Source organism: Macrobrachium nipponense, chromosome 2, assembly GCF_015104395.2.
Source record: "Macrobrachium nipponense isolate FS-2020 chromosome 2, ASM1510439v2, whole genome shotgun sequence".
NCBI classification, from domain to species: Eukaryota; Metazoa; Arthropoda; class Malacostraca; order Decapoda; family Palaemonidae; genus Macrobrachium; species Macrobrachium nipponense.
Window position 1 is genome coordinate 87,387,187 of NC_087201.1, and position 12,600 is coordinate 87,399,786.

General features: G+C 38.0%; 1 protein-coding gene across 1 annotated transcript in view; it reads right to left on the bottom strand.

The window, feature by feature from the left end:
* The window catches only part of LOC135221243 (uncharacterized), a 49,103-nt gene that overhangs the window by 20,023 nt on the left and 16,480 nt on the right, over nucleotides 1–12,600 (bottom strand). The window contains exons 11-13 of the mRNA XM_064259058.1: nucleotides 11,667–11,789; nucleotides 3,610–3,720; nucleotides 2,224–2,343 (exon numbers count right to left, since the gene is read on the bottom strand). Coding sequence (XP_064115128.1) covers nucleotides 2,224–2,343; nucleotides 3,610–3,720; nucleotides 11,667–11,789 — 354 coding nt within the window. The remainder of the gene's footprint in view (nucleotides 1–2,223; nucleotides 2,344–3,609; nucleotides 3,721–11,666; nucleotides 11,790–12,600) is intronic.

The following is a 12,600-nucleotide window of genomic DNA, read 5'->3' on the forward strand; positions in this document are numbered from 1 at the left end:
TTTTATCTGTTGATGAATTTGTTAATATATTTGATCTCTTCTTTCTGCATTTCCCTTTACTTCTTTTTTAATTTTTTTAATGAATGCCATATTCTTTGGAAGCTTGAATTTCAAGTCAATGGCCCCATGTGGGCTTTTCCCATATGGATAGTGCTCATCCTCATATAATAATAATAATAATAAATAATAATAATAATAATAATAGCTAATAATATTAATAGTTTTTAGCAGTTATTATGCAGACAGATTTCTTCATAATTACTATGCATTTCAGGGACCGCGAATCATCGTTTTTCTCAAATATCTTTCTAACTAATTATTTGATCGAATTGGTACTTTAATATAGTGTACAAGGCATCTTCCCCTAATTTTTTTTTAATATAGTGCATTGTCAATTGGTGTTAGTTAATGCGTTTACTCCTAACTGATTACATCGTGCTGTCAAACTTCGCCAACCTATGCTTTCGAACGTCCATTATCCCCATCCTGTTCCTCCCTACCTCCCTCCCTCACCCTTCCTCACCTCATCCCTCCTCAGCCCAACAAAGAAAATGGGTATAATTTGGGGAAAACTACTATCACTGTCACATCATCATTGCATGTAAGTGTTTCTCTATTTATATCACACTACAATTTCATTTCTACTAATCATACGCCAGTAATAAGGATGCAATTCTTGTACCGTACTGAGTTTATGAATAAGTTGAGTTTCATGAGTCTTGAATTATATTACTTATCCTTAATGGAAAGTGACACACTATGTTCATATAGCTACATACCTATTTTTTGAGGCAAATTCCAAAAAGGATTTTACTTGTACTTCTTGCAATTGGGACAGTCGTTTATGAAGACTGCCTGAGTGTTACCTATTACCCTATTTTCAGGCATTTAACATACAGGGGTTTTGTTATAGAGAAGGTATCCAGTTTTTGCCTCAATCATAATCAGTTAAGAAATTAATTTTCTTATGTGATTCACAGGTTTCCATCTCTATTTACAGAATCTGCAAACTGTCATAATTGAAGAGTCTCTCGTTTTTTATTCTTTGACGACAATAGACCAAAAATGCTGGTGATATAATCAAAGGAACTACATATCATCACTATTATAATCTGAATATACTTGTTGTTGCTTATGAATTTGAATTATTTTGAATAAGTATATAGAAGTGAAAATGAATATTTTATTTCATCTAAACACTTTCCCAAGTGATATGTTATTTATTCTGAAGTATACACACATATATATCATATATATATATATATATATATATTATATATTATATACACCTATATTAGCTGTCATATTATCTATTACTTTGTCTATATTTAATCCTTGGCACCTATACATACACACACACACACACACACACACACACACACACACATATATATATAATATATATATATATATATATATATATATATATATATATATATTTATAGGCGCCAAGAGTTAAATATAGACAAAGTAATAGATAATATGATAGAGAGATAGATACATTGATTGACTGATTGATTGACCAATATGCATGTGCTTTTTGCGTGGGTGTGTTATGAAGATTCATTTACCTATTATGATTGATCCTTATTCTATTGTAAGCTTTCTCCATATTGTATATGGTTATGAGTCTTATTCCAAATGCATTTCTGCAACGATGCGGACAAAGTAACATGGCAGCCATGAAAAACTCTTCTCCATCAATTACACAGGACGTTCGAATCTGTTAATGACTCCGGCTGACTCATACGACTTTGAGTTTAAAAGTGAAGAGTAATCTCCTTAACTAACACCATTTGACAATGCACTCTATTACCAAAAATTAGGGGGAGGTTTTTTTGTACACTGTGTTAAAGTAGCATTTCGATCAAATAATTAGTTCGAAAGATATTTGAGAAAAACGATGACTCGATGCCCCTGAAATGCATAGTAGTGTATTTTGTACTGAGCAAAATTATGTTACTTGATATATATATTTGATGAGTTAAGATACTACATCAAGAAAAACAGTATTGTCATATCAAGTGTTCAGTAGATTAATTTAATTTATCAAAATTCAGAACTCCATCCAAGAAAAATAAAATAGACGAAAATTTCAATGAAACTGTAAAAAAGTATTACCATTACGTGGCAAGAGCAAGGGGAGGGAAAATACGAATGAAAATCAAAGAAATTCATCGAAATATCAACTATCTGTAATATAACAAAAATTTAATTGCTTACCACAGTCCTTTTCATCTTCTCCGTGCAAACAATGGTTGATGTGGTCACACCGAAATCGAGGGTTGAAACAGCCACTGTCACACCGGAAGTACTCTTCTGGACATTTCTTCTCAATTACAGCTGTTTAAAAAGAATTATATATATATATATATATATATTATATATATATATATATGTGTGTGTGTGTGTGTGTGTGTGTGTGTGTGTGTGTGTGTGTCTAGGTATGTGTTTTCAAAGCGAACAGTTATCAAACCAACAAAACCCATTTTCATATTTCATAGTGCATTATTATTTGAACTTATCAAAACAAGATATAGTAGGAGCTTAACATAAATTTAGGAATAAGTATACACTTATTTTCCTTTTAATACAGAAATAATTTAAACATCCCCAACTCCTGCTTGGATTTCATACCCGACATAATTTGTCGGACAGCTACAACACTTATCTTACCTAAATATTGAGAACTACCTTACTGATTTTCAAAGAGGCCGGGAGCTTGATTTCAATTTGTATTGCAAAGTCTCATTATCAGTTTTATGGTAAATCTAGAACGTAACAGTGAAAAGGACCAACTTAGACGTAACTTTCATGATTCATTTCCGAGTTTTTTTCAGTAGAGCTTCCCGTGGATGTTTTAAGCAATTTCAAAATATCGTTCCATTTTTGGCAGTGTTGAATACACATTTTTTAAAATTTTGAGTTACTTACACATCGACGGTGATTTTATCATTGATTTCCTGTTTCAGCTAAGTATCAAATAGCGCCTCAGTGGCGTGATCGGTATGATCTTGACCTGCGACCTCGGTGGCCGCGAGATCGATTCTCGGGCATTCCATTGAGGTGAGGATGATGTTTATTTTCTGGTGATAGAAGTTCACTCTCGACGTGGTTCGGAAGTCGCGTAAAGCCGTTGGTCCCATTGCTGAATAACCACTGGTTCCATGCAACGTAAAAACACAATACAAACAAACAAGCTAAGTATCAAGTGTGTCTCTAGCACCATACATCTTTGATGGTGAGAGAGGCGTTCTTCATACTTTGTTGAAACAAAAATTCAAAGATAAAATCACCGTCGCTGCGGATAACTCAAGGAGTTTTAAAAATGTACGTACGTATAATCGACACCTTGCCACAAAAGGGACGATATGCAGTCAGCTGGTCACAATCATTATAGCTGTGTATTACGATACAAACCAAAAGCTGTCAACTTTTCGATTAGCTAATATTTTTATAAGCTTCGCACTAGAAGCTTTGGAACTCAAGAGAAAGTGAATGAAGAAATTCTCCTCAGAAGGAGGAACTCGAGCCCACATCTGTTAGAAGGCTGAGGTCTGCACAAATACCACCAACTTGAAGGTTAAAAAAAAAAAAAAAAAAGCTTACTGCAATTTGCCTCGTCGTCTCCTCCGTAGCAGTGAGTCTGTCCATCACAGACGAAGTGTTTAGCAATGCATTCGCCACTGCTGCAACGGAAAGCGCCCTCTTGACAGGTATCTGTAAAGAAGGGAAACTACAAAGTAAGCCGTCCGTGGGGCCGTTTCAAAGTTCTATTCCTACTACTACTAATACGACTGATATCTCACTATGGTCCTGAAAAGTCTCTGTTTTCCTGGACTGAATCGAGTCCTTACTTTTCAAGCGGTGCGATATCTTGAAGCTAAAGCAAAATCAAAAATATGTTTATACCTTGAAAAGAATTCCATGAAATGATCGCTTTCTATAATTGCATATTTGCCGAGAATAAGATTAAAATTCTCTCTCTCTCTCTCTCTTCTCTCTCTCTCTAAAAAATCTCTCTCGAAAAATCTCTCTCTCTCTCTCTCTCGAAAAATCTCTGCCAATGGTTTAATGTGATATGGAAAATAATATTTGATAAAAAAAAAAATTATGGATTCCAGAGGTTAACTCCAATATTCAGTAGATTGAGAACCGTCGAGACAAAGTTATAAGTAACTTATGTAGCAGAAGAATAACACAGAAACTGTGAGAGAAAACGATAGAAAGATTTATAAAACAAACACTGCAAGAAGAAACTGGAAAGAAACTGCCGATACAATGAATGACTGCGGCCACAAAAAGGGCGGGGCGGGTGGGGGGGGGGGGGGGGGGGGTGGGGGGGGGGGGGGGGGGGGGGGGGGGAAGAATGTTGTTTTTTGGGCGGGGGGAAGACTGAAAAGAGGATTTTTATGTGAATATTGTCAGGGAGGTTATATTCTACAGCTAATTAGAGATAATTATAATTATCAAAAAAAGTGTAGTTGCAGCGTTGGTAAATCTATAGAATAACACCGGGTTGACTAATAATCCTGACAGCTTTTTTATTTGATTATGACAATTCTGAAATTCATATCCGTTGTAAATGATTTGTTAGTCCATCACAACAATCCTTATACCCCTGAAATTAATGATCGCCTTATAAAATAAATGATAGGTACACGCCTCTCATGCAAAGGTAAGTAGTGTATTTTTTCAAAACAGTTGACAAATTGATGCTTGGTTGTCCGCTTAGTTATGGCAAGTTACCACTTTGTTACATGACCTACTGTACATTTCAGGGCCGTGTCTAATTGATCTAAATCTTACCAAAGCATCGGATGTGGATCGTATTTTGGAAATAGCTATTTGAAGCCACAGCCTAATAGGCCAAAATATGCACTGATGTCTAATGTTGATAATTAAGGCACTTTCCAGAGTAAATGTAAGAAATTTAAGGGGAAACTTAGCTAAATGTAGCAGGCTCTTAGATAAGGCTAGCAAAACCTCACTACTGAAGGCCCTCCCACTCATTCATACTGTGGTATGACGTACTTGACAACACCCCGCCCATATACTTTATGAATGAAGACTCGGATGTTGGTAATACTAGTAATAATAGTATATGGAATTCTTTTATTGTTTCAAACACTCAAAAATCTAAGTAGAGTACAGTAAGGGAATGGGCATCAAATGTGAATATTAATTGTGTAATACGGTTCCATGGCATAACTCAAGTTCCTTTAACTTGAAATGTGCACCAAGTCTTACTCTGTGAAAACCATTGTTACCCTGGAGTTTCAAGGATACGTAAAGTATCGTTCATATACCCACGAAATTTGCCACGTGGTCGTGTGGATAAAGACCCAGTATTTAGCCAATGAATAAAGATGTATTATATAACATATACTTTGTTTTTCCTATGCAGGCGGCCATGTAAAGAATTGATGATGATATTATCATAATGATAATAGTCACAGTAATATTCATCACAGTTATTATCATTATTCTTTTTATCAATATTACAATCATCATTATTGTTATTATTCATACTTCGACATCAGGGAAGAGGATGATTGAATTTGCATAAATACATATTCCGTACACATATACATAAATAGACAGATATGGTACGCACATAAGTGCGCATACACTTAATGCATAAATGAATTATATGTATATATGTGTGTATGTGTGTAAAGGTCAGTAGAATGGGTAAGTTGTTAATAATGGCCGTTGCAGCTATTCAGTGAGATAGTTTATCAGTAAGAAAATTCTGCCATTGTGTATTCTTGGTCTGAAAAGTTAGAAAAACTAGGATATAAATTCGTCGATGTTTATATTATGCAAGTTTACAAGTATTTATAGCATGCAAGGTCGTGTACAATCGGTGGGCGGGTCGGTGGGAACGGATTTTAATTGGTCGTTGGATGGAAACGAAATCTCCCCCTGAGGCGTTCTGACCTGCGTAGTTTGGACGGGGTTATTAGCGCGTCGGTTGGGTGTTGTTTGGGGTACCCACCTCTTGGGCGGCAGGCTGTACAATTGATATATCTTCGCTCGTTCTCTCCCGCTTTCTCTCTCTACTTCTTCCGCTCTTTCTCTCTCTCTTGCTCTCTCTTTCTCTTTCTGCAAGTTTCCTCTTTCTCTCTCTCTCTCTCTCGTTCGCTCCTTCTAACGCTCTCTCTTTCTCTCTCTGCCTGCTCCTCTCTCTCTCTTTCTCTTTCTCTCTCTGTTTGCTCCTCTCTCTCTCTTTCTCTCTCTCTCTCTCTCTCTGTCTCTCCCCCCTCGATCTCTCTCTCTCTCTCTCTCTCTCTCTCTCTCTCCCCTCGTCTCTCCTCTCTCTCTCGTGGATGTATACGTAGTCGGTTGGTTTTTTGCGCCATTTCTTCTTATGATGGTGGGGAGAAAAACTCTGTTTCTTTTACCGTGTTGATAGTCGGTTTTTTTCTCTAATATATGTAAAGCTTCAAGATAACGTAGGCGTTTTCGGTCCGGTGCATGGTCAATAATTTCTATGTTCTTTATAAGCTCAGCTCTTTCTGTCTCCTGTTGTGTTTTTCCCTATAGTGAATGAAAATGGCCCCTTCTTGAAGATGACACGAGAGACGCTTGGAGAGTCTGGTAGTGGTCATCCCGATATAAGAATGGTGGCATCCATCCACGAGCATGTGAATTCGTAGATGACACTCCTTCTCTTCAAAGACGTTTCTGGGGGCGCCGGGTTGTTTCTAAGAAGCAGCTGGCTGGTTTTCATGCTTTTGTAATAAATTATGAGGCTAATTTTATCACTTTCTGTAGTGGGGAGACATTTTCACTGATTATTTTCCCTTATAGCCTTTTCATCTTCCAAATATTTGTGGTGCATATGATTTTTTATAAAATATTTTTATGCTCCACTTTGGTCGTTAGTTACGGTCGTTCTTCTTGGTGCCATTTATTTATGGAGTCCCTCGTTTGGCGTTCGACCATACGGTTTGAAAAGTTATTATTAATGAGAAACTTGTGTTGACCTTTCGATTTCCCTGGTGGTTTCTCTCCATGTGGAACAGTGTGTAAGGGCGCGGCGGACGAAGGCCTCTACCACCGACTCTTTTATACCTGTCTGGGCACTCGCTGGACCCATTAAGGCATAGACCCTGGGTTTGTGGGTTCTTGTAAACCGTGGTGGTGTATACCGTAGGGGTCTGCTGTACCCGAACGTCAGGAAGGGTAGGGCACCGTCAACGCTGCGTTCACACGTGAAGTGGAAGGACGGAGCATTCTTCGAAGGTCTTAAAGTTTCAAGTCCTCTTCTCTGTCAACTTTTATGAAGGTGTCGTCTATGTAGCGGTAGTATTGGGGAGGACAGGGGATCTTATTGAAAACTCTTTCTTCGACGACACTCATGTAGAAGTTGGCAAAAGAACCCCTATGGGTGATCCATTGCCACGCCGTCGAAGAAAGAGTTTTCAATAAGATCCCCTGTCCTCCCCATACTACCGCTACATAGACGACACCTTCATAAAAGTTGACAGAGAAGAGGACTTGAAACTTTAAGAAACACCACTTGAAGAATGCTCCGTCCTCCACTTCACGTGTGAAACGCAGCGTTGACGGTGCCCTGCCCTTCCTGGACGTTCGGGTACAGCAGACCCCTACGGGATACACCACCACGGTTTACAAGAAACCCACAAACCCGGGTCTATGCCTTAATGGGTCCAGCGAGTGCCCAGACAGGTATAAAAGATCGGTGGTAGAGGCTTCGTCCGCCGCGCCCTTCACACACTGTTCACATGGAGAGAAACCACCAGGGAAATCGAAAGGTCTACAAGTTCTCATTAATATAACTTTTCAAACCGTTATGGTCGAACGCCAAACGAGGGACTCCATAAATAAATGCACCAAGAAAGAACGACCGTAACTAACGACCAAAGTGGAGCTATAAAATATTTTATAAAAATCATATGCACCACAATATTATGAAGATGAAAGGCTATAAGGAAAATAATCAGTGAAAATGTCTCCCCCACTACAGAAAGTGATAAAATTAGCCTCATAATTTATTACAAAGCATGAAAAACCAGCCAGCTGCTTCTTAGAAACAACCCGGCGCCCCCAGAAACGTCTTTGAAGAGAAGGAGTGTCATCTACGAATTCACATGCTCGGTGGATGGATGCCACCATTCTTATATCGGGATGACCACTACCAGACTCTCCAAGCGTCTCTCGTGTCATCTTCAAGAAGGGGCCATTTTCATTCACTATAGGGAAAAACACAACAGGAGACCAGAAAGAGCTGAGCTTATAAAGAACATAGAAATTATTGACCATGCACCGGACCGAAAACGCCTACGTTTATCTTGAAGCTTTACATATATTAGAGAAAAAAACCGACTATCAACACGGTAAAAGAAAAAACAGAGTTTCTCCCCACCATCATAAGAAGAAATGGCGCAAGAAACCAACCGACTACGTATACATCCACGAGAGAGAGAGGAGAGATCGAGGGAGAGAGAGAGAGAGAGAGAGAGAGAGATCGAGGGGGAGAGACAGAGAGAGAGAGAGAGAGAAAGAGAAAGAGAGAGAGAGGAGGCAAACAGAGAGAGAAAGAGAAAGAGAGAGAGAGGAGCAGGCAGAGAGAGAAAGAGAGAGCATTAGAAGGAGCGAACGAGAGAGAGAGAGAGAGAAAGAGGAACTTGCAGAAAGAGAAAGAGAGAGAGCAAGAGAGAGAGAAAGAGCGGAAGAAGTAGAGAGAGAAGCGGGAGAGAACGAGCGGAAGATATATCAATTGTACAGCCTGCCGCCCAAGAGGTGGGTACCCCAAACAACACACCCAACCGACGCTATAACCCCGTCCAAACTACGCAGGTCAGAACGCCTCAGGGGGAGATTTCGTTTCCATCCAACGACCAATTAAAATCCGTTCCCCACCGACCCGCCCACCGATTGTACACGACCTTGCTGCTATAAATACTTGTAAACTGTATCTTAATTCACTGTACTGTAAACTCTCATAGATGACTGCCTGTGTGCTGTCGACACGTTAGAGGAATAAACCTAAGACAAATGAAAATCTTTACATGTCCTTAGGAAACTTAATACACCCCAGCTACATGCTGACGAGAAAAAGATAATAAGAAGAATTGAGAAGATTCTATATAAATTAAATGCCGTTGAAACAGCTATCATCATTATTGTTATTATTCATACTTCGACATCAGGGAAGAGGATGATTGAATTTGCATAAATACATATTCCGTACACATATACATAAATAGACAGATATGGTACGCACATAACTGCGCATACACTTAATGCATAAATGAATTATATGTATATATGTGTGTGTATCTGTGTGTAAAGGTCAGTAGATGGGTAAGTTTTAATAATGGCCGTTGCAGCTATTCAGTGAGATAGTTTATCAGTAAGAAGTAAAATTCTGCCATTGTTTATTCTTGGTCTGAAAAGTTAGAAAAACTAAGATATAAAGTCGTCGATGTTTATATTATGCAAGGTTACCAGGTATGTCGGGCCAAAATATATTACCAAACACCTCTAAATGATCGTATTTTCATCTTAATATGACTGTATTTCACCTATTCCAAAGGCATTATATAACTGATAGTCAATTAATTGCTAAGTATTCCTGTACTCAACGTAAAATTATACAATGAGAATAGTAAAATTGTGCCATATGTATATTTACCAAATTCCTTTGCTATAATATTTTTTTATGTATATATACCAATTCTTATTCGTTCCTGTGGTATCACCAATGGAAGACGAAATATTATCGTCAATCCCAACAATGATTTGCCTAGCCTTTCCTTTAATACTTATTGTGCAAGAGGGTCAAATATTTGTGTTTCAACGATTATTATCAGACTACTGGGAACTCTGCTACTATGTCTGATGTCGTGGTTTACGTCACAACTAGCCTCCCTCTGGGTGCTTACTAAATTTAGCCAAGTTTCCCTTTAAATTCTTTTATTTACTCTGGTAAGTGCTTTAATTTTCAATATTATACATCACTGCCTATTTTTACCATTTAGGCTGTGGCTTCAAATAGCTATTTCCAAGATACGTTCCATATTTAATTCTTTGGTAAGATTTTAGCGACGAAAGTCAATTGGACTCGGCCCAGAAATGCACAGTGGGTTCGTTTTTGTTTGCTTTTCGTCAGGTGTCCTTTCGTGTCTCGCCAGTCTTAGTCACCATGGGCGAGAAACGGAGGAATATTAATATTGGGCTCGAACTAGTATTTCTTGGCCAGTTAATTATTGTGTGAGTTAAGGCTAGTGTTGGGCCTTGGTGAGCTCTTGATAACTTTTACCAAAGTATTCTATAGACCTTAACTTGCACAATCCTGTTTCGACCTCCTGCGTTTGTGCAGACTACGTTTCGTGTGCTATGGTGTTTTGTTTATTGAAAAATAGAACCAAGTCTAATTTGTTCAAAAGTTCCCACATCTAATTAATTTGAAAGTGTGCTGGATCTTAAACGATCAGCCTGCTTAGGAGGTAAGTGATTTTAAATGTGAAATTATTTTTACTGCAACGTAAGCTATTGTTTTCTGGTAGAATGTGTTTTTAGCAAATTTGACAGTCATAACTATGGGAAATAGTGGGTTCACATATTGCAAGCACGTATATATTAAAAAAATGGGGAAATACAGTAGAAAAGGATATTGGCTAATATCAAGATTAAAGTGAGGCTCAAAGAGAACAACAACTAGCCAAAATATATCAGGAAGCTCATATTATTCATATTTTCTGGCGGCCTAGGTAAATTAGAAAAGATAAGGCTAACAGCCATCCCTGTATTTCACACTATGATTTACAGAGCCCTTTTCAGGTTAGGTTGGTGGTTCCCTACGCGTTAGATATGACACGACACGGTTCGGTTAAGGAATCTTAGGGTAGGGTACTCCCTTATAAATTACAAGCTTTTTTAATTTCCCACCCAAAAACTTTAGTTCTACCCTGTCGGCTGTTCCCTATTGCTGTTAGGCTGAGACGTGCCTAATATATAGGTTTACTTATTCTAGATAGGCTTTGGGAGTACCTGGTAAGAAAACTCCTACACAAAACTTTGTTCAGACCCATTCGTAAACTTACTTATTTCACAGACTTGACAAAACTGATTTGACGATACGTAAAGTTTGAATGAAACTTCTAGAAGCATCATGACGCAGGCACAGCATAAGGGCATTTGTGGCGTAACAAGTGTCCGAAAAAAACCGAATTCGCGATTCGACCTGCTTATTTGTCTCAGCATGCCAAGACTGATCCAGGTTGAGACACAAGTGGAGTGCCATTATTGAAAATGACAAGAGAATTCAAAATGGAACCACTTAATAATCATTTCCAGCAATTTTGTCTTTAATTTGACTGAGATATTCATTAAAATTTTATTGTTCGTCATATGCCATCCAGCTGTTATGGTTAGACTGACGCCTAAGCTACTGAATACAGATAATGATGATGCATGGGTGTGAAGAGCCGAGGTAAAGATTGCAAGAGTAGAAGGCAAAGCGAAAAGACTGAGAAATGGAAAGGATGCAATGTATTAGGTGTTCAAGAGAATTTCCAGAACATGAATACAAGGGAACAAAATATCCTTGGCTCTGAGATAGCAGTTTTCATGGAAGCTCTCTCTCTCTCTCTCTCTCTCTCTCTCTCTCTCTCTCTCTCTCTCTCTCTTACCACAGTTGAATTCGTCTAGGTGCCTTGGACAGTCGTATTCCCCGTCACAGAGGAGCTGTTCTTTAATACAAGAGTCATCACTACAACGGTAGTAGCCGAACGGGCAGTCTTCACTTTCCTCAGCTGTGACAAAAAAATAGAGATAGAAAATCAAGTTAATTTACCGTATTATTAGCTAACCAGATAAATTATAAACGTGATCATAGGTTACCCTGATATATTACCAACAGTTACTACAAGACACTTACTCTAAATCTTTAGCTTAGTGAACCGATTGAGTACCAAACGATGGATTTCAATTTATCTTAATTTTGAAAATACTTGAGTCTTCTTTACTATGATATTCAGTAATTCTAAAGACCTTGTCAGAAAAATGCTAAAGAATAATTTACGTGAAAAGGGCCCCTAAAATATTTATGTAATGCCTGGAGGATGAGTGCATAGGGTCACTATTATATTTTGGTAGACATGCGTATATATAAAGATCTCAGAAAAGCATGACGGACTTCCAAATTGCATTATATATGACTGGAATAGGACTGACTGGGTTATCGGATATCGGCTTCTTATCAACATATTTTCACGATCTTGGTGTCTAATTCCACATTTGCAAAGATCATGAATTACAACGGTGACATAATCATTTTTTTCCGGTGACAGCCATCTTTGAAAACAAGTTGGCAGCCATTGGAGTGAGTTTCATTTTGCACTGTTACTTTTTATTGATTTACATAAGTACCAACAAACTTATTTCCACTCATTCATCTACTGCGTTCCTCTTTAAAAGTTTTGCATACACTTCATCAGCATTTTTGCGATATTTAAAACAATGTTAATTAATGACCATATACAAAGATACCCTGGATACAGCAGAATTCAGTGATATACAAAATTTTATGGCAGCCATCTTGACTTCCAAGATCGCCGTCAAGAA